This window comes from Varanus komodoensis, unplaced genomic scaffold, assembly GCF_004798865.1.
Source record: "Varanus komodoensis strain SLA01 unplaced genomic scaffold, ASM479886v1 scaffold22, whole genome shotgun sequence".
NCBI classification, from domain to species: Eukaryota; Metazoa; Chordata; class Lepidosauria; order Squamata; family Varanidae; genus Varanus; species Varanus komodoensis.
This window is the reverse complement of record NW_025335606.1, coordinates 14193968-14217481: the sequence shown is the minus strand read 5'-3', so window position 1 is coordinate 14217481 and position 23514 is coordinate 14193968. Positions and strand designations below refer to the sequence as shown.

The 23514-nt window shown below is 43.3% G+C and overlaps 1 protein-coding gene across 1 annotated transcript in view; it reads left to right on the top strand.

The window, feature by feature from the left end:
- ADAMTS12 (ADAM metallopeptidase with thrombospondin type 1 motif 12) overlaps positions 1-23514 on the top strand; it is a 138127-nt gene that overhangs the window by 31607 nt on the left and 83006 nt on the right. The window contains exon 3 of the mRNA XM_044431052.1: positions 21067-21238. Within this exon, the coding sequence (XP_044286987.1) occupies positions 21067-21238 (172 nt within the window). The remainder of the gene's footprint in view (positions 1-21066; positions 21239-23514) is intronic.

The following is a 23514-nucleotide window of genomic DNA, read 5'->3' as shown; positions in this document are numbered from 1 at the left end:
ACTCCTTCTAGCCACCTCATCCTCTGCTGTCCCCTTCTTCTTTTGCCATCTATTGTTCCCAAAGATACTGGAGTGGGTTGCCATTTCCTTCTCCAGTGGGTCACGTTTTGTCAGAGCTCTCTGCTATGACCTGTCTGTCTTGGGTGGCCCTGTATGGCATAGCTCACAGCTTCATTGAGCTACGCAAGCCCCTTTGCCACAACAAAACAGTGATCCATGAAGGAGAAATAAATAATATGAAACATTTAAAAACAAATTTGACCACGAAAGTCAATTTTCATACAAACTAGGATGGTGAAATACAGCTGCCATAAATACTAAACACCCAGGAGAAGAGGGAGACTCTTAACCTGGTGCTGAACGGTTGAAACACCGCAGAGTTCAAATTTGCTGCACTTGCTTGGCTGGTTGTCCCATGTGGGTCAAGGAAGTCTGTTTCGATTACCTCCCTGCCCCCCGCTCTGAAGTGTCTCCCACCTTTCCCAGGACAGGCTGGTTCTCACACTGTGCCCAAGAACCTTCACTAGGTCGCCTTGAGACGTCCAAGTCCTCGGCTCAGCTCTGCTCCTCTGCCTCTGCCTTGCAATTGGACGAATCTACCTGCGTCAGCACCCCTCTCTACTCTGGGGGAGGGGCTCCATCAGGTATCACAGTCCCAGTCCATAACTTCTCCATTTGAACATAATGCGTATATATATTTATACAATTTTAATGCCAAGCTTTAGCTTAAAAAGGCTCCCAAGGCAGCTTCCAAAGATAACAAACAAGACTTGTCCTTGTGTTCTAAAAGACAGGACAGAAAAGATGAAAGGATGGGAAGCAGGAGGAACAAAGCAAACTAGATTCTTAATTACAAAGCTTGGCAAGTCACAGGTGCAGTGAGAAGGCTGCTGCTTCCTCTCTGCAGGTCAACAGGTGCTTCTGGGGACGCATTGTGCAATATGTTGTTCAGAGACCCTTAACAAGGAACATGGCACAGCATAGCAGAGTTTTCCTTTAACAAGCACAGATAGTCCAACTTGGGATTGCAAATGGACAGCACTCATTTGTTTTTAAATTATATAGCCTGCCTGGCTAGCCCAAGGGATTCTCAGAGCAGATCGCAAAGTGGTGGAGGGGACGTGCGCAATAAGCATTCTGATCACAATAAACATTCCAGTGACAAAACATTTAAAGCAACCAGCAGGGTTCCACAGCATCTAAAATTCAGCAGCCAAGTCAGGATTAAGTTTCAGGATTAAAAAGACCCACTACATTCCTTATGTAAATACCTAACTGCACATTTTAATTATTGGTGGTATTAGTATTTTATTTGTTTATGAGAGTTCTATCTTTTTTCTTTTTCTAAAAAGAACTTAACGTGGCTTACATCATTCTACTGCTCTCAGTCTTACCCTCAAAACAACCACCCTGTGAGGCAGGTTGGGCTGAGAGTCTGTGTCTGGCCCCAAGTTACTCAGTTGGCCCCAGGGCTGAGCAGGGACTATAACCCAGATCGCCTGAGTCCCAGACCTGTACTTTGAACTGCTACACCATACTGGCTCTCTATAAAAAGCACCACTGGTGCTCATCATGATTTAAGCACAGAAGGAACTTACAAGCTGAATAAAAACAAATTGTAATAATACCACAACCATCGATGTAGTCGAACCTTTATTCAAGCAGACATAGTTTGCTGTTAATCATTTAATGCATGATCTTGTTGTCCCACTGCTAGACCAAATCCAAAGGGAGCAAGGCGCAGCGAGGCTGAACCAAGCCCATGAATCTTAGCTAGACAGCTGGTTTTGGGGGTCTAGAGAGGGACAGGAGGGAAGGAGGCAGAGAGTGGATAGGCATCGGTGTAGAGTGATGGCCCCAGCCTCCTTCCCTCCCCATTTCCCCCGCTCTGAGATGAATTTCTGCTTGTGGGAGGCAACTGGCATGGTGCTTTCTGTGCTGGCTGCAAAGGGGCTGTGGGGTGAGGTCGGCTGCTGGAGTCTCAGCCCCGGGGTTGGAGGACTTTGGCGCTGGGACTCCGAAGAACCTCTGCCCCCTGGCCTAGGTCAAGAGGCTGTCAGATTGCACTCCCGGGGGTTTAACGAGAGAGTCCTTGAGGTTTCATAAGACAGTGAGCATTTTACTGTCATTCTCGTACATTTGTGATTTAATTAGGTGTGTTTGGTTTGTGCGGAAGTGTGGATGACATTAGTAACATCATGTTCTTGCTTAAGCTGAGAATCTTCTTGTAAGTTTTTTAGAAGAACACATTAATCATAAGTACTTGACATGTACTATTTTAATTCTTCCTTGTAACAGGATCTTGCTATTTCTCTGTTGTACCTAATTTACTGTTTTCATGCTTGAGATGTTTTTATTGTTTTATACTATGGTTGTAACCCATCCAGGGAGTTGTGTGGCTAGTGAGACAGGTTAGAAATATTATTATTGTTGTTGTTGTTGTTGTTAATATTATTAACAATAATAATAATTCATTTCATAGAACTGAAACTCCTTTTTTGTTTAAAAATTGATTGAAATTTCTTTACAGTGATACATAACTGAGTTTTAATATTAGTTCATGCTGAAAATGTCTCCCATTTCCCCCCTGATTATTCCTAGAGAATTTGGTAGAGAAGAAAAGGCTTGCAAAAAGAAATTTAAAGGTGAAGGTGTTGGAGTTGACTCCTTTTGTTTAAGAAGGGAGGGATTCATTAATTAGCTAGCTTTATAACTTTGTGTTGGCTTCTGTTAATGATTTCTACAATACTCCTTTTGTATCACAAACGTAGCCTAACTGGCCAGCTTTACTATAATAAAGACTCTTGTCTTGATCTTGGAGGAGAGGAAATATGAGAAAGACTAGTTAGTGTCCCTGGAGTTATGGTATCATCTCAACCTACCCAATGACTTGCTTGTAGAAGGTGTGCATGGGTGCAACACATATCATCCTATTAACATTTTTCATTCAGTATTGTGGCTGCAGAAGTGGAGGGAAGGAAGGGGGGAGGCAGGAGGAAGGAAAAGCAGAAGGAAGGCTATGGCCACATATCATGGTAACTTCCAGTGCTTTTTTTGTAAGAAAAAAGGTGCCAGAACTCATGAAATTATTTACCTTTCGCACGTAGTCAATCACTGTACACACACCCACACACGTCAGTTGTGTAAGGAAACATAACGGTTGCCACCCACAGTAAGCGCTCAGCGCGCAACCACACGAGCAATCACAAGCCGAGCAGCGCCATCACAACCAGTGCGGACGAAGTACGCATGCATCAGATTCGACACACAAGCAGCCCGCATGCACCGTTTTAATGATTTTGCCGCTGACCTGCTATGCTCAACAGGGCGATTCAAATCCACATGGACCAAACATCAAACTTTCAAAAGTTACTTTTAAAACTTGGAAAATCTGTCGAAAAAAGGTGCCGGAACTCTGTTCTGGTGCGTTCTATGACAAAAAAAGCACTGGTAACTTCTGGGCTGCATTACTGGAATGCATTCTTGGGGGTTCATCTTCCTTTGAAAAGTATTCAAAGGCAGTAGCTAGTGATGGGCTCTACTGGGTTCACTTTTCTTCCATCTTGGAGGCTTTACACTGGTTGCTAACTGGTTCTTCAGCTCAGTTCAAAGCGCTGCTTATCCCCTCTGAGTAAGTTTTCATACACAACAGATACCATCATTTCTGGTAGTTTTCCCAGAACTGAGTACTGCAGCCCAAATTAACACGAGAAAGGGGAGTACTCCTGCTTTGTTCCTTTAATATGTCGCAGGGGTGGATGCTGGGTAGGATTTGTTCTGTGATGAGTTTTCTGTTTTTGGTTTGTTTCTTCTTCAGTGGTTCTCCAGAGGACACATAAAAGTTCAAGACGGTAGTTTTCTGTTTTCTTATATGTTTGCATGCCTCAACTAAGCTAACACATTAGCTTAAAATACTAAATATTTTAAGCTGGACATTGTCTTCATAAGGGAATTCACAAAAATTCATACAGTATTTCTAGTTGTTGATGCCAGCATTAATATTTAGTTACTGGGATTTAGCAGGTCTCTGAAAGCATGGACTCTCCTGACGCACACACGTGTGTGTGCACAGAATATGGACCCTAAAATCAGCATGTGGAAATAACTAGTGTGAGTCCTGGTCTTCCTGAGCACTGAGATAAAGGGGCAATATTCTGTGCTGTTCAAGACTTTCAGGGAAATCTGTGGGGATCGGTGATTCCTGGCAAGTGCCCCTCCATCTATCCACCAGTGTTCTCTTTTTTCTTTGCAGGCTTGACCATTTTTTCCAATTATTTTTCTGTCTAATGCTTGGCTCCATTTTTGCTGGTTTCCTTGTTTCCCCTGTGATTTGAAGCCATTGCAGCAGGTAATGATAGAGAACTTGAAGGCTGTGTGAAATGGTTGCATTGAGAGAAACACAGGGAAGAGCCATTTTTAAAATTTAAACACGTTCATTTGCAGCTCATTTGATCACAGGCTTGTATTACGGAGCATGTCTATGGAATGTGAGTTGAAATCCCTTGCATGTGCTACATGGCCCAGGAGTTGGATCCCTTTGCTGGCCCTGTCACCTGTTTCAGGCCTGTCACTGATCGCATCTCTTGGCTTCCCATATGTTGGTGTGGATGTCTGCATAGATGAAGCTCAGTGTGGTGCCTCTTAGCATGGTTTACACATGAAGGGGCTTTAAAGTACCTAAAGTAATACATTTCAGTTCTTATTCTGTACATTCACAAAACCACAGGTATGCGGGGGGGGGGGGGGCAGAGGGAGGTCCTTTCCCATCCTCTGAAAATGCAGATCCAGGGCAATCCACTGTGCTCACTGGGAGGAGGCAGCAAGAAGGAATGATCTTCAGTGGGTGAAGGGCAGAGGAAAGGCTGTCAGCTGGAGATCAAAGCACATTGTGTTTTTAATTTCACCCTTACTTTTGCTTCACATGTGATGAGGGCAGTTCAGCACTTCTGCTACCATCTGCAGTACTGACATCTTCATGAACTGCAGATGTAAAGCTGTTTCATACTTTCGTCTTGTGCAGATGAATTGGACTTATTCTGCACTTTTGTGTATGTGCATAACTGACTGGGAAGGATAAGGACTGAGGCAGTTCTTGAATAACTTTAATGTAATGATTCTTCTGCCATTGAATTCTGAATATGGAATCAATTGTTCTTCCAGATGTTCTAACTATTTATTGCTAGGCTCATTGACTTGTTTGTTTCTATATGGCATCTGCAGGCCATTCAATGGTTTGCAAACAACAAAAAAGTACAATGCAAAAGCATCACAATTGCAAGAGTAAACACATTCCAGTTTAAAAATTAATCATAACATTTCAGCAGCAGACAATAAAAGCAGCACCCAGAAATACATAGCATCATTAAAAGTGGATTTAGTGGCTTGCTAAAACTAATCAGACTAACATTTTTGCTCTAGCGAAGTCATTCTGCATTGTGGGCTTGTACTGAAGATTGGGAGTATATAGTCTTGAAATTAAAAATAAGCCCCAGTCTCCCAGGTCTATATCTCTGTTCTTTGTCTACTTAAAAAACAGCTTGTTTTATCACAGCAAAAGATTGCAATGGGATGAACGAGACGATGGGGCATGTCCTTTTCAGGATAGCAGCTGAGGAACTTTGCAAGCCCTTGGCTGCGCTTTGGGCAAACAATTTCATTAGCAGCCCTATGGGCCTGCATAGCTGTATCTCTTCCGAAGACCTGTCTGCTTAAGCTAAAAGCCAAGGGACTGTGTTATTCGGATCCTTAGGGCCCAAGTATATTGAGGTGTCCGTTACTCTCTGAACTGCTAGTCCTTGGGTATTGAGGAAAACCCCTGGACAGGTCTAGTGCCTACCCACGCAAGGAAGGGGATGTGCCTGGTGGCCTCTTGCCTTGCCACATCCCTGTGACCTTCCTGAAGAGGCAAGGTTCTTGTTTCCATCTCCTGGATACACATGTTGAATGTTTCTAGCTAGTGGCTTTCACATTTATCTCCTACCAAGAGTTTCAGTGGCTCTTGCGTGGAACTATCCCATGTAATTCTGGCATCAGTAAGGCAGGCTAGGCTGAGAGAGCGTGACTTCTGTCTTGCTTGTAGGTGAGGAATCTGTGTTTGCCCCACATCAATTTTTGGGGAAAGGGAGGAGTGTGCTAACTCGTTTGGCGCCCCCATAAGATGGAAGAAAGGGCTTAACTCCTTTCTCATTACATTTTTCTTAAAATCCTAGCTGTAGTTGCCATTTGCTGGATGGGAGAAAACATTAGGTGCCAAAATCCAAATAAGGGAAGCAGAAGGTATATTTGGATACAGATACTGCTGTGCATTTGCTGACATGGGTTGCAAATATGAGCTTACCATGAGACAGCGGAGTGATTTTGGCAGAGGGTGCTTGGAGCATTGGGGCTGTGTAGGGAGGTTTTTTGCCGGTGGTACATTGCGGACTGGATAAGTAGAGGCTCTGTGCTGTTGTGTAGGAAAAGTGGCTTGTTCTTTTGTTCTTGATAACCTTGAATCACGTGTCACAAAGGTGATTGGGCCAAGCCACTGTTGATGAAGAAATTCTGCTGCTACATCCTGACAAGAAAGCCATCCAGCCTCTGGGTAACAACAAGAGTGTGCATCATGTACTAAGGAAGTGCATTGAACAGTTCGTATTGACAAAATCCTCTTGTCATTGGAATCTATTTACTCAGATGGTCACCAGTCTTTTTAGATCTGTAAGCCTATTTGGGAATTGAGGAAACTGCTCCAGGTACCACCATGGAAGGCCTAATAGTGGATTGCTTCTTTGGTGTCTACCTGTCATATCTGTGGGTCTTAAGTTACTTCTAATTCCTAAAAGTAAATAAAAATAAAAATGGTTTGTATCCATTAGAAACCCCAACATCTCCTTTATTCATCCGATGTTTAGAAAAAAACGAACACATGTTGAATCTGGGGTCTTTTGGGACTTCAACCTGAATGTAAAAAAAAGGTAGAGAGTGTAAAATGTCCCATGATCTCTCTTACATTTTTCATCATGATGAAGTGTGTTTAAAATAGCACAAATCCCAGATCCAGAAAACACACGTGTTTTGAACACACACTAGCACCCTGTTTTTACATATAGAGTAACCAGCAACAGTTATGAATGTCTAAACATAATTAAAAGAGATTCAATTAGAAACAATAAAACAATATTTTGGAACCAGAAAGAATGCCAGCATAAACTGACATAAACTGGGAACAAACACTTTAATATTTTTTTAAGACTCATGCTGCCTATTTTTGGGATCATTTTCTATCTCACACACAAAGTGTCCCCTGTGGAGGACCATGGTTTGGCTGAATCTTTCCATCATCAGTTTACAGTCAACAAAACAGAAATTCAGGTCTCAGCTTCACAGTGAGTGAGGAACTTACTCCTCTTCTTGACACTGAAAACAGACTAAAGATCCTGTGGCTGCTCGATGCTTTTTGATGGCCATAGGATAAGATGGAGTCCCAGATCTGACCTTGGGAATGTGTTCCAAGGTTGGAGTTGGGCTTCTGACTGTGCAGACCCTTCCTTCGCCCTTGCAGCTGGCACTGTTTTGTTCATGCTGCCTGTGGCTCTCAAGTGCAGTTTTGGAACTGGAGCTGGGGAGAGGGTGGAGAGGGGAAGAATGAGGCTGTGCTGTTTTACAAAAATTTCTGGTGGTGCCTCCTTAGGGTGGGAGAAGTATGGAATCATTCCTTACCTCCCCCCTCCTTTCACATTCAATTGGATGCCTGTGATCTTCTGAGTATGGTGGGGTTTGGAGAACCTTTTTGGATGGCATTCCAAGTGCTCATTGGCAGCCTAGAGGCAGGTTCTTAAAAATGCCTCATTTTTTGGCATCTGGGCAGTTTACCAGTCAGCCTGAGCACCTGCATCACAATGTCAGCATCGAGCATGTAGAAACTAATATCTCTTCTGCTTTGAGTGCACTGCAGTTAATTGTCAAATGGAGGTTTCTTCCTCCCAGACATGGTAAGATGGAGCTAGTATGGTCTGGCAGAATGGACCACTCCTGGTCACTCCAAGCTGATCCTAACACATGTCCAGTTCAACCCAGCCTAACCCCACCCCCAAACCATTTAAAGGAAATAAACGTATGTACAGGATTAGGTTGGCTCTTGAACTCTGTAATGCTTCATAGATAAACCCTGAACTTAGGAACAGATGCAGTGCTTTTGGCCATGTGATCCAGCCGTCTGCCATGATCTCTGGTTACAGGGCGTTTGCTGCACATGCCCACAGATGCTGGGATTGAAAATTGTGTAACCCAGAATATTTTTACAACCAAGTGCTGAGCTAGCAGAGCAAACCAAGAACACAGCGCTGTGGAGATGTTTGTTCAGGTTCACGCAATGAGGCTTGGAAAACACTTTGCAAATTAGAACTAAGATGATCATGGCTGTGTAGTCACATAATGTCAATTCAGTGTTAAATGCAAAACAGGCTAATGCGTAACAGCAAGAACTGAACAATAGGCAGTAGAGGACATATCACTTTCTGTAGTTGACATGACAGATAATCTGTGACTCTTAACTTATGTGGCATGTACTGTGTTCCCTCAGGATTTCATTTTTAGGAGAAATAGTTTGGGACAATACAGAACAAATTCTGCCAACAGATTTTCTACTTCTCATGAACAGATCCCTAAAATGGGAACAGTCCATACAAATTATGAAAGATTTCCTCTTCTGTTTTCAACTGTCACATGGGACTTATTAAATACATGCACACATGCCAAATCTCTCATGCACTCAAAATTGTGTTTTCCTGGCATGGATTTTTATCCTTGTATATCCTTTCATACTAACTGGATTCATTGTCTCCTCCCAAAGTTTAGCTTTCATAAAAGGAAACAATTATTGTGTTCATTTCAGTGCAAGGACAGTACTAAATGCACAGCAAATTCTTCTCCAAGGCCTGGAAAAACGCACACAACTTCAGAGTGCATTGTGATGGGTTTCATCTACCATTCCAAGTCCCCGCTTTAGAATATGATCTCAATAAAACAAGAAGACAAATTCCTCATCAGGAGCTTTTCAGAAATAGACAAAGGGAGCATTTATCTTACCACAGGCACAGTTTCTAAATCTTTTTACGTGACATGCCACCTTTCAAGAATAAAATTTGATAAACGAAGGCTGTTTCTAAATACATCTTGTTGTACAAATGTGATTTAGAATGTAGCCCTTCACTGCATTCAAACACTCTTAGGAAGCTGGAAATGCAAGTAGATCAGGATTCCATACAATCTAATTTACTGTGTAATTTGAGACATGATGGAGTTAAACTCAAGTATTCTATGTTGTCTCCACCAGCTGTTTTTCCTGGGCTATGTCCCAGAGTATATTGTCTGACTTCATACTTCATCCCTGATAATGTTTCTAACTGGACTTTGTTCTAGGAAGTGTCCCAGGCTGAAGGAACTCCGGTCAAGCCTTCTAAATTTAGGGCGCGCTCCTTTTCGGATGCCCATAAGGCCCAAAATTCAGAGGCTTACAAGCATGCAGTGCAGCATGGGAAGAACATTAGAGGTGATCTCCACCTTTGTCCTTTCACATTGCATTTTGCTAAATGGGCTTTTTGCCTGTTCAGCCGGGGTGTCTTGACAGTGCAGGGAAGAGGGCTGGAGCAGCTTCAGGCTAGTTCATATCTTGAGCTCCCCAGGGTCTTCCCCTCCTCACTCCCTGAGATGCCCCCTTTAACTCCTCTCTGAGGCTTACCTTCCTGACTTTGGAGAGCAGCCTGCACAGTTCTCTCCATGCTGGCTGGGAGGGGAAAGGACTGGAACGCAGGAGCTGGAAATCAGAGCTGCCCAGTGGCCCTTTAGACAAGATCTAGGAGCCCTCAGGATTGATCCCTTCAAGTTATGTTGATCTTAAGTGGAAGGCATTAAGCAAATGTTTAGTTCTCCTGTTAAAAGTTTAGATTTAGAGGACTTTTCAGCATTTAATGCTGGATCTATTGTGTTGTTTCTTCTGCTGTTTCTATTTGTTCTAATCATTTAAAATATTCTAAGCTTGGTTGAGGGATTATATGGTTAGATATTCCCTTCCTTCAAGCTCACAATTGAATAGACATGGCCAGAGGAAGGGAGTGACTGCTTAACGGGCATGAAAAAAGGGCTACTCATAAAGAAGGTTCTTTTCATGACAAAAATACCTTAACTGAGTGTGTAATGTGATACATGCAAGCCCTGAATTGTGCTTTATAGCAGGGTGCCCTGAATTAGCATCCTGGCTATACCAGCCCTCAGTTGTAATAGGAGATCTATTAGAAACAATGTCTTTGGTTCTAGTGCTTTATATTCATGACATTGCCTTGGGTTTGAATCTCTGCTACTGATCTCTGAACTCCTGCCTTCTTCTGCTTTCTGGACTGTGTTTCTGCTTGGCTGTTGTCCTGTTTTACCTTTGATGGTGCTCTGGACTTCCTCTGGGAAACCCTCTGTTTGCCCATTAAGACTGACTTTTGACCACTGCTTCCATCTTGATCACCCCTGCCTTAGCCTGCTCCCATATTGGGCTGGAACTTATTTCTAAGTGCCCTGACTGATATCTCTATTAGCTATGCAAAATATTATTTCTTCTCTTTGGAATTGTCTTTCTCTATAAGGAATTGCCCTGTGAAAGAGCTGTTACTGGGATTAGAATTAATGGACTCACAGTACCCAACTCCTAGTTGCAAGGAAGAAGCAAGCCTGAATCAATGCTTGTCCTCTGCCTGTAGAAAGCACCACTCCCCCAGTACATAAACAGAGCAGCCCTGACATACGCCTGTGATTATTACATCCCATAACGCCTTCATTCCTAATTTCCTTGCAGTTCATGAACAAATCACTTGATCTGCTTGCATAGAGTCTGAGTGGAGAGCCCCTGCTGGGAAGCCATACCTGATAAGTACAAATTTCCAAACCAGTTTACTATTTATTTACTATTTTCAGTGTTCAATTTACCTAGGATGTAGATTGACTGGTCATTGCAGCAGTAGTTCCTCTAGGGCTGGATCATAGAATCATAGAATAGTAGTGTTGGAAGGAGCCAAAAAGGCTATTAAGTCTAGCCCCCTGCTGTTGCAGGACACCAGTTTGTGCCATCCCACTCAGATGGCTTTCCAGTTTCTTTCTGAATGTCTCTAGTGTGGGAGGGCTCATCACCTCTCTAGGCAGCTGGTTCCACGGGTGTATTACTCTGACAGTGAGGAAGCTTTTCCTGATATCTAGCCTGAACCTGGGTTGCCACAACTTGACTTGATTATTCTGCGTCCTGCACTCTGGTATCAATGAGAAGAGATCTTGACCTTCCTCCTTGTGCCAGCCTTTGAGGTACTTATAGAGGGATATCATGTCCCCCCTCAGTCTTCTCAGAGCTGAACATGTCCATTTCTCTGAGTCTCTCCTCATAGGGCAGTGCTTCCGAACCCTGGCTCATTGTTGCTGCCCTCCTCTGGATCCTTTCCCATTTTCCTGCATCTTTCTTAAATCATGGTGCTCAGAACTGAACACCAGACAGGCCTGACTAGTGAGGAGTATCTTGAGTATCTTGTGCTTCAAGATCTTCTTGAGCCGCAGAATGAAGACCCAGTGATTGGCAGGTGATCAGGATAGTGGAAGCAAACACAGTGGTATTCCAACAGTCATGTCAGTGCCATGACTGAAGTGAATTCTAAATGCAAAACTGTACATACTTAAAATATTTATAATGTAATGCAAATTAACCAGGGTTGGCAAACCATTTTCTTGTTCTAACGTATCAGGGTGTAGAAACAGTAAAGTATGGAATGACAACGGAAGAGGGGAAGAGAAATGTCAGTGGTTCAGTACATGTGACTGTATAAATAAGATAATTAGAGCCAACATCTAAAATTCCCAGCTGGACCACGGCACTGTGAGAGTCCCACAGAGCCACATACATGCAGCCACAGAAATTTGGGGAAGTAGAGGTGAACCATGTCCGCTCTTCCAGAGAAGTACGTCCATATACCAGCCCCAGCCTGGTGCCTCTGGAAGTGCTGGACAGCAACTCCAGTCATTCCCAGAGAGCATCCTGGTGGTCTGGAGAGCATCAGGTCGGGGAATGCCACTATCCGTGCCCCTGAGAAGGTTCTATAGACATGTTTAAGAGCTTCAGAAGCCAAAATGTACGTCCTTCCCAAGCAATGTTCCAATTTTACTTGATAAAGGTATCTCTGCCACAGAAGGGCCTTGCCTCTGGCCCCAGATTGTGCCTGTTAGAGACCTTGGAGAATCAGGCCATGTGTATGTCGTGAGCGGAGCCGACTGGAGCCAGGGGTCAGACTAGATGGCTCAGGAGACCCCTTCTGACTTGCTCTGTTTCTATGTTTCTATAATATTCTCTATGCTTGTGTGCAAAAGAAAAAAAAGAGCCTTTATATTGTATCTGACTACTTGGTCATCAGTGGGACAGAAGAAAGCATATTATTTGCTTCTTACTAAAGAAGCATCTCTTACTTAGACAAGTGTTGCTTCAGTAAATTATTCTCAGGACACAACAGCTGGGACACTTTAATTAAACCCAGTGCAGTAAATTCCATTCCTTGTTCTCTTCTGTGTAGATTCCATTCCTGCGTGTCGCATTATCTCAGTTAGGCTTTTGAGAAATATTGGATTTTATGGAATCTTCAGTGATAATTACACTTCCTGTGCGTCAGCTTTTGTGTGTTCAGAATATGCACATTAGTTCTCACAATGTACTTTCTAAAAAGGATATTAAACTATTTCAGAAAGGAGCGATCATGTCATACTTTCTCCTTCTGTTCCCCTTCTGTTAATACTGGCTATTGCTTTTGTGGGCTCAATGAAAAATATGTACGTATTGTCTCTTCCCTGTCCTTTTCCCCTGAAGACCCTGGGTCTCCATTTGGCCCCTGAAGCATTTTAATGAATAAAAACCCCTTCCACATGTGAGACTTATTTGGTGGGCTTCTCCAGCTTTAGCCAACCCAGTGCATATCTGATGTTAATCATGAGGCTTCTATGGAACCTCCATTTTAAGGGGCAGTATACCATTAAAAACTACTTTCTGACCTACTTATGGGTTGCTCAGAGTCATCTGTGTGTCCACTGTGTGAAGAAGAACACTGGACCAGCAGCATCTTTGGTTTCATCCAGAAGGCTCCTCTTAACCTCACCTCTGTAGGCTCACTTACATCATGCATGATTTAAGACCAGTTGGCTGCTAGAAGCTTTGTGCAGGTGGATCATCTGAAGTCACAGTGTCGGCATTCAAGCTGTAGGCTTTGCAGGCTTCAGGAAGTACAATTTTGTTGGGTAACAAAAGATGTGTGCTCACAGCATACCTAATTTCCCAGGAAAAATGTGGGGGATTAAGCTACCTGTAGGAGCAGCAGCAGAGGGCTGTAGTCTGTGGTGTGTTCTTTTGGTGACAATGTAGCTCCCGGTCCACTGAAGTTGTCCCTGCTGCTTGTGAGTCTGGATAGCTTAAACAGAAGAGGCACAACACAGCCAGACGTTCTTACTACTCTGCTGCGAAGTATGTCTCTTGTTCGGAGGTGACAGGCAAATGGCCCAGAAAGGGTAAGAGAGGGCCGGTGACCTTCTCATTCGTACTTCTTGCTTCGGCCAAGGTGAGGCAGCACGTGTGAAGTGAGCGCAAGCAGGGCTGGTCCCACCACTGGACTGAGTGTCGGTTGCTTCGGGCAGTAGATATGGAGCAGTGGCGCAGCCAGAGCTTGTGCCGTGTGCCCTACCCTGCCTTGCCTAGCCTAACCCACTGATAACTCGTGGATCTTGAGTGGCCAGTGGATGGGTCACACAACACAATGAGCTTTCCCTGGCTCTCGCCATTTATTAGACAATTAGGCACATCACGGCTGTGGACCACCTTTCCTACTCCCGCTTTGTCCTCCTGGAGCCATTCCAGAGGCACTGTAGGAGCATCAGGGCTTCCCTGGGACCTGCCACCAGGGAGTGCAGAAGAATAAAAATCATGCTTGCCTCAAGATGCAAAAACGCTGAAGAAAATGCTGCTCAAAAGGTAGCCATGATTTGTGTTTAAAATACACTGGTGCCTCCCTTGCCTGTCACAAACCATCTGCCACTGGCAGTGTCCTCTCACCCCTTGTTGCGCTTATTAGCAGAAATGGTTGACTCTGACACACTGAATCCCGAAAGTGGAAGGCTTGGGAAACTCTACTGAAACATCAACAGATAGTCCCCTGGCTAAAGAGCCAGAAGTTTAAATCAGAATACTTACAGTGAAGAACAAATCATACATACAGATCAGCAGAGCTAATCAGGCCAGACTGCAAACAGAATGAAACCACAAGCATCACCACTAGTAAAGAATTAGCTTGTCTTTTTATAGTCACACGTACAAAAAAGGACCAGTAATTAATTACTGACACCCGGCTGCTAGCCATTGCTTTCCCCCCTTGTGACCCCTGTTTGTACCCAGAGCTGCTGACTAGGTCTACACCGCCAATGACCTCTGTCACTGCACATACTAACTACTGTATGGCACAATCCTATGCATTGCTGCTGTTACATGCTGTAAAATCATCTTGGACTTATGGCAGTGTTATGAATGAAAGTCCTCGAAAATGTCTTGTCTGCTCTTGCAAATTCAAGAATTTATGAAATGGGTCCATCTCGTGTTGGTCTTTCATCAACTTTCCCCAGCATGATTGTCTTCTGCAGTCAGTCCTGCCTTCTCATGATGTGCTCAAAGTTTGACAGATTCAGTTTTGTCATTTTGGCTTGATTTGTTCCAGAATCCTATGTATATTTAACCAGAAAAAGACTTATGAGAAAAAAGGCTTCTATGCTGTCTCTGCATTCCTGAGACAGCACAGAAGTTGTAGAACATTTTTCTGCCTAGACACACATAGGATTGCACCCTTGAAACCCCTCAAAACAATTAACTGATAACTCGTACCTTATTTGGTGAGATCACCTGCCAGCACTGATCAACAGACACTGTGGACCAGTTGATAAGGCTGCTGTTTGCATTTTAAGGGAAGCTCCCATTGGTATCAAATTCAAATGCACATAGTGGCTTTGGAGAACCATCTCCTGGTCCTGGGACCAGGACAAGAAATGGCCCGGTTTGCACACAGTGGGAAGATACTCTGAGCATAAGCCACATTGGTGGGTTGTTTGCTAACCAGCCCATCTTTTTAATAGACCATCACTCAGCCAGCCTTGGTATGCTCACTTCAGCATGCTCACCGTGACTTTTCATTTTGCCTCCTTGCCCTGCCTCCCTCCTCACTCCATTCACAACCTCATTTTGGAGCACCTCTTTTGTTCTGTTTTTTGGCCACCATTTTTTCAGTGTCTCAGAATTGCACGAATGGGATCATATGTATTGTGTTTTATCTTGTGATTGTGAGCCGCCCAGAGGTGCTGTGGCACAAATGGGCAGCATACACGGTTTAAATAAATAAATAAATATTTTCAAAAAATCCATTCTCTTTTGCAAGTTTGCAAGATTTGGAAATTCAGTATGTGTAGTCTTAGTTTGTCACTTTTCTTGTATATTTCAGCAGTCAAAAGGAGCACTGAAGTGGGGTAGGCAGTAAATAGGTGGACCTCTAAAATTGTTTGAACAAGTGACACATCAGTTCCCTTCCTCCAGATAAAAACAATGGACAGTACCTCTCACCATGGATTTTAGAAATTCCCCTTTTCTCTCTGTTTCAGAAGCTGTCAGTATACACACACGCTCTAGCCCACCTTCCTCACAGACAGAGAAGGGACAAAACTGCTTTATTAGAGGAAACAGTTTTGGTTCTCACAGCCGAAAGCAGTTTTTATCTAAGAAATAGACTTGGGAGAAAGCAGCTTCAAGGAAACTATCTCTCATGCTTTTCCTAATAGGCCGAAGGCTGTCAAGTGTACTGTTACTTAAACTGTGATAACCTTCGCATCATTATTCTGGTAGAGCCCATCCAATAGCACAGCTCCATGTACAGTGAAGATCACATGCCCGTCTCCTCCAGAGCTGCTGGACTGCAGCTCCCCATCTCTAACCAGCATGTTTGCAAGTTGTGGATGATAAGAGTTTTAGTCCAATGCAATAGTTTAGCCTGGGGATGTCCAGGTATATTAATGATGACAAGATTGTTTCTATCTAGGATTGGATGCAGTTGGTGCCCAAGTGTTCAGCCAGTGAAAGCTGCCTTGCTCCACAGCTTTCCACTTGGTTCCATCTGGGCATCTAATGACAAGGTTGAATCTAGGCACATTCCCCAAATTATGCACTTGATCCCATAGCAGGGCTACAAACCCATCCAAAATACGTTGTGCACCTATGACCCCAAGTCTGACAGATTCAACTCCATGTCAGTTGTTATAACATCTAAAAAATTAAACATGGTTGTTTCTTCTCTTTTCTTCATTTGCTAGTATGAATTCTGCCAAGGTTGTCACATCAATAAAATCTGTCAGGTCTTTATTTCTTCACACTAATGATGCTCTCAGGTTCCTGATCTGTTGAAAAGAGGGCAGAGGGTATGAATAATAACCTTTAAAAATTCTGCCTGGAGGTTATTGCATAGAAAAGGGAATGTTCACAATACAGTCTGCTTGGAAATAACATGATAATGCTTGAGCAGATAATTAAAATGAACAACTCCTCAATGCAAGGGATCATATTTCAGATGAATATGAGAATGGTACAGTACCTAATGAATAGATTATGAGAAAAGTATGCAGCATCAATGCTACCTCTTTGCAGCGTGAACATGTCTGCACAACTTGTACAAACACCCTCGGTGAACCCAGGAGGAAAAAAGAAGCAACCATATAAAGGAAATTAATAAGAAGCTGCTAATAGTCTGCTGGTGGCTTTTTTCCTAGCTTACCTCAGGACGGAATTTTAAACAGAGGTGGGAAAGCTGCCATTAGGGATGCTATAGCTCTGTTTTCTGTACTGAGAAGAGGGCTGGACCCGATGGCCTCTGTCCTATGGCCTCCTCCAGCTCGGTGATTCTATGCACCTGGTGAGAGGATGGGATAAAAAAGCTTTTAATAAATAAACAAATTTGAAGAACCAGCTCGAATGAGAATGGCTAAGCACCCTCCAGCTGCACACCCAGTTAAAAATCTCTCCGGCTGCACAGCATGTCATGGGGGGAAAAGTGGAACTGGGTGTGTATCTCATAACATAAAACTGTGCATTTGACTGGATAAAAATGGTCACAGCAGGGTGGATTTGATTTAAATCACTACGCAGTAAAATTGGATGTAAATTATGGGTTTCTACATAATTTACATGCAGGCCCACCTTACCTGTAGGTAGAGGAACTTCATTAAAATAGTCCCAAACTGGGCCTTTTTTATGGCCTGCTGCCTTTATAGGTTTTCTCCTCCAAGGAAAGAATAATATGATAAACCTCAGGCTATGCAGGAAAGGATCCAAAGACTTGTGGAATATTCTGTGCAAAACGCTTCACTTTCATGTTTACTGCTTGCCCCTCTTCCCTCGCACTTAACTTCTTGTGCAGATCTGTTCCACTCCCAACAATCTTATTATATTCATTGAATTTTTTGAAACTTAGCACTTAAGGGGTAAAGGGTTGATTCTGTGTTCATAGATTTGCAAAGGAACAATGGGATTAAGGTATTTTTCTCAACTCTGTATGTTTATTTTATTGCATTTTTGCTGTGAATTAGTGACACATGATCTTTGCAGACACAAATTCAGTTTTGAGAACTGTGAAACCAAGCATCTGTGGTATTCTCTTCTAGATAGAAAAAAATGCCCAATAATCTTAAAGAACCCTCTAGAAGAGCATGGCATTGTGCAAGAATTAATGGAATCAGTTTATCAAAAAATTAAACATTGCATGAATATACAGTTTCATGCAAGTGGCGTAGTGGTTAAGAGCACAGGACTAGGACTTGGGCGTCCTGGGTTCAAGTCCCTCCTCAGCCACAGAGCCAATTGAGTAACTTTGGGTCAGTCACATACCCTCAGCCGAGCCCACTTCACAGGGTTGGTTGTTTGATTGGCTGGTTGGTTGGTTATTTGAATGGACTTCCATGGGAGGTGGTTGAAGCCCCATTGGTGAGGGTGTTCAAGGATAGGCTGGACATGCACATGGTAGAGATGTCATGAGTGGAGCCGACTAGAGCCGGGGGTCAGGCTAGATGGCCTGGGAGTCCCCTTCTGACTCGCTCGTTTTCTTTGTTTCTGTAATTAAACACTAATCTTTATTTCATGATGAATAACCTTTGAACTATAAGGTATCTTAAATAGAAAACTAGAAAGATTTTTCTTCTATTTTTTAAATTTGGATTTAAAAAATCCAAATTAAATAATAAATCCATTTAAATACAATTTGATTTAAATAAAACAGAGTTTTAATTTTTAAAAAAAAAAATGATATTTTTCCACCTGATCCACGGGCCAGAAAAGCCCTATCACCTTCATGTATCTTTCATCCTCTTGCAGAGATAGTTTGAGAGACCTGGTTTTGCTTTCAGGTAGGGGCATGAATTGTGGTGCTGGCAGAGACTCCTGCGAGTCCCTTGGACCGCAAGGCAATCAAACCGGTCAGTCCTAGAGGAGATCAACCCTGACTGCTCTTTAGAGGGCCAGATACTGAAGATGAAGCTCAAATACTTTGGCCACCTAATGAGAAGGAAGGACTCCCTAGAGAAGAGCCCAATGCTGGGAACAATAGATGGCAAAAGAAGAAGGGGACGGCAGAGGATGAGGTGGCTGGATGGAGTCAATGAGGCAGTTGGTGTGAGCTTGAGTGGACTCCGGGGGATGGTGGAGGACAGGAGGGCCTGGAGGAATGCTGTCTATGGGGTCGCGATGGGTTGGACACGACTTCGTGACTAACAACAAGTAGAAGGTGTGGTGAGACTATGGGAAATGGGAGATGATGTTTCTTCCTGGTGGATCCTATCTTCAGAGGAAAAAGAATTTCTGATAGGGTGAATCCTAGTCAGAATGAACCTCCAGGTATGTTCAGGTTTGTTGAACTGCTTTGCAAGTGTCTTGGTCTCGTCAGCACATCTCCAAGACTAATAAAGAGATAAGGTAATTTGGACTTTTCTTCTCAGACCCAGAAACAGAGAACTTAACCAAATCTTGGCAGCTTTGTAACAATGTGGTTTCTCACATGGGGAAGAGTTTAGAGAGAAATCCCTTTCGGAGGAAGACAAATGTCGAAAGAGATCTATCTAGAGAAAGAGAGAAACAAGGGGGAAACGCAGGAAGGCGTCAAGCAAAGCAGTCAGTCTGACTTATCTGGGGCACAGTCCTGTGCAAGTTTAGACAGAAAAGTGCCCTGTGAGTTTATCAGGCTGGAAACATGTGCATGCCCAAGTGACTGAGACTTATTTACTGCAAGCTTCCCCAGTTCAGCCCACCCACCCCTTGCCATGGAACAAGAATACTGGCGTGGCATTTTCAAAGCTGTGTCATGCATTTTTACTACTTTAATGTGCTAGGCTCCTTGTGAGAATTTAGTTGCTCTTTTGTGTATTAATATCTCTGTGTGGAGTGGGAAGAAAGCTCAATAGAGCATGCAAATTGTATAGAAAAGTAATTTCCTTGATGCTGTCCAATACCTAACAAGCTGATTGTGATTCATCGTAGCCCGGGAGTGGATGACAAGGTTTTTGATGTTTTAAAACTCATGTTTCTGGCCTTCAAAATCAAGCAGCTAATGATAAAAATGTAACTGAAATACAAGCTATAAACTAGCAAGGAATAACACTGGCAAGGATTCAGCAGGATAGGTACCTTAGAACAAGCATCTTCTGGTGCACTAACTGTGCTGTTTGTTTATTTTCACATCTTACAGTGGAGGCATTGCTTTGCATTTCAGAAAGCAGTTCATTTTCTTGATTTTCTAAATTTAATTCCTATCCTATTTTCACACAATCCTTCCAAATGTATGTTTTTAGATAGTAGTGTGCAGAATTCAAGTGGAAATGGTGAATGGTTCAGGAAAAGAAAAAGTGTCTTAACAGGAACACAAAAGATTATTTCAGGAATATTTTTTAATGCATTTGGCTTAACCTTTCATTTGTTTTAGCTTTTCTGTCATTCAGCACTCTGGAACCTGCTTAAACATGGTACATTGTAGAAACACCATAATCAGAACACATAGATGATAACAAACAATGCAGTGTAATATGCTATGTGTATTATTTATTTATTTATAAAATTGGTATGCCATCCATTACTTCCATCTCTGGACGGCTTACAACAGTATTATCCCTTTGAAAAGTGTATCACGCTGATATTCCAAAACAAATTTGCAATGAAATGTAGGCATTTGCTAACAGTCCTGGCAACTGTATGTTAAAATGGCTTGGAAATACAGAAAACCAAACATGCACCGAGGCTGGGTTCGCACAACATGCTAAGCTCCCAGGAGAGTGGCTTAGCATGTCACCTGAGCACCAGATGCTTCCTGGAGGTGGTTTCTAAGCAATGGCTCACCCCTCGTAGCTTGGCATGTGCCCAGACCTGGACGACATGCTGAACTATGCTCAAGCCATAAGGTGCGATGCAGCCAAGTGTGCCCCCCACCCCCATTTCCTCCACCCACAGGAGGGCAATTGCAGCTGCACGTGCAGCTGGCCAGTGGGGGCACCTCCCTCACTGCTCCCGCTTCCCCATCCCACACAGAGCAAAGATGGAGATGAACGCTTTGGGCACTTTCAGCAGCTGTCTGCCCCACTCCCATCAATGCCCCACAGTGTCCCCTGCAGACTGAGGAGCAAACTACTCTCTGCCCTGCCCCACCGTCTCTTGGGCACAGCGGGGCTTTCACCAAGAGCCTCGCACGTCATCCCGGCCCGCCCAGTGACTGCCCCTTGACTGGATTGCTCCACAATGCAGGCTGATGTCCTGCATTGATGCCCCAATGTAGGTTGCTTCCCCTGCCCCAAATTGTCCACATGGTTAGATGACTTTGCATCCAGGGAACAGGAGGGCAGCAATGTGGGTGATGGTGATTCTGTGATGAGCAGAACCGCGGGGTGTCCAAAAGACGGCATAATTCAGATGTATTGTTTATGGCTTCTGTGAGACAATGCCTTCTCTTTTTTTAATTCCAGACTGGTTACTTCCATCTTCCTGATGGAGACTACTTAATTGAACCCGTGAAGAGCTATGGGTCAGAGGAAGGGGCTTACCCTCATGTGGTCTACAGAGCAAACATCTTTCACAAGGCCTTACGGAAACGACGGGATACCTGGGTGAAAACGGAACAGACCTGTGGAGTGAACGGTACACAGTGAAATGCTTTGAAAATGCTTTTGCTCAACAATCCAATCAAATTGAAGAGGACATGAACAAAGGGAAATGTTCCCCTTCACTTTCTCATGTTTCAATCAGGCACAGCCTAAGTAAAAAAAAAAATTAAAAATGTTCATAGCTTCTGTTAAAGAATTGCAGCAATTACAGTTGGCTAAGACACCTGAGCAGCTTTGAGAAGTCTTCAGCCAGCCCACTGAGCCACAGATCCCAGAGTGCGGTATTAAGCAGTTGTGGTAGCTGTTGAGATTTTATGTGGGTTGATAGCAGTGGGAGAAGCAGCAACTGAAAAAGTGGGAAGGGATGACGATGTTTTGCTATGACTGTCACTCATTTTGACAGTGCCATCTGTCCGCTCTTCCTCATAGCATTGGATGCTACTTGAAAACTCATCTCCCCCCATACCAACCTGCATTACAGTCTGAGATCACCACATTGGAATGTGCCTACTTGCCAGTAAATTAGGCTGGCAAGAATGAGAGGAAGGACCTTTTTGGTAGTGCCGCCTTGCTTGTAGACCTCAGTTCCCATCATTACAGACTTTCAAGTAAGCTCTAAAGACTCACCTGTTTGCCTTGGCCTGTAACTGAGTTAGGATTCTATTGATTTTGAATTTACACTTGTTTTTATTACGCTTATTGTTTTATTATGTTTTGTGGTTTTATATTTTGCATTGGGAAGGTTTAAACCAAAAGATTGCATATAAACTTTTGAACTTGCATCGGAATGAGCACTGCCCTGATCACCGCAGTCGGGCTTCCAGCTATGCTGATTCAGCATGCCTAACATCCCAAGAACTTTCCTCCAGGAATGCTCTAAGAAACATATACAGATCTGCATGCCAGGTTTTTTTTTAAGTACCATGCATGTGGAGGGCATATTATGGTTCTTGATGTTTAGAAAAGCTCTGAACAAAAACCACAAGTACACAGTAACCGCTGGATTTTGCTGTGCATGATGGGATGACCCAGTGGCCTCTGATCTCCTCTTGAGTGGGATCTTGTTGGCATTCCAAGAAGTTCAACTTGCACTTTCCAAGATAATTATTTAGTTTGTAGAGGACTAGCGTCAAACGATGTTGTTAGAATTTCTAAAGGAAACCTGTGTTATTTTTACTCCTAAAATTCCTATGCAGCTTAATCAGATTTGTTCACATTTGCACACGAGTTTCTGAATAAGAACATGATTCTCTGACAGTGCAATTCTATGAATTCCTGCTGTGTTTGCTGTTCCCCCTCCTTTTTCAGGGTATTCCTGAGGGTTTTCAATTACATCTTGAAAGTTGGGGAATCACTGTCATGTGTCTGTGTGTCATGTGTAAGCATCCAGCTCTAACGGGGTGTCTCCAGCCACCCCTCTCAGAATTTTGTTTCAATTTAAAATTCCAAAGTCTTTTAATAACCCCCCACCTTCTTAAAACATCTTTAAAGGTATAGTGTCTTGTAGAAATATTCACCATGCTGCCCTTTGAATTTTCCACATTTTGTTGTGTTGCGACCTGGAACTGAAATGGATTACATTGACATTGTTGCCACTTGATATACACAAGATACTCAAGACTGTGAAGGTGTGAGGAAAAGCAGGGTTGGCTTTGACCTACAACTAGTGTCTTGCAGCAAGACCAAAAAGTCCAGTTTTGGTTTCATCAGACAAGAGATCCTGTTTTCGGTGTGGTTACTGGGTCTTCCACATGCCCTTTTGGAAACTCCACATGGGCTTTGAGGTGAACTTGCTTCAGCAATTGCTTTCTTCTTGCCGCAAAGCCCAGCTTTATGGAACATCCATGGATAGTTGTCCCATGGATGTCTTTTCCCAACTCAGCCGAGCCATGTTGTTTCCATTTCATAATAAAGGCCTGAGCCGTGCCCCAGAGGATGTCTATTGTCCGGGATATTTCTGTAACCCAACCCTGACTGGTGCTTCTGCACAGCTTTATCCCAGATTTGTTTTGCTCACTCCTTATTCTTCATTATGCTATTTGTTTAGATATAGTCTCCAACAACCCCTGGGGCCTTGCAGAAACAGATGTATTTAATCTGAGATCATGTGGCACTGGAACTTCATAAAAGCGGACTCCGTTCAACTACTTACAGCAGTCTGGACATAGTGAGTTACACCAGAACTTACTTAGGCATGGTGCAGCCAAGAGTGTTTACTTTTGCATCTAACAAATGCAGGTGTGTTTTTGTTTACTTCGTGCTGTGCCGCATCAGAACATATTTCAATGCCCCTTTAATGCCCTGCACCTG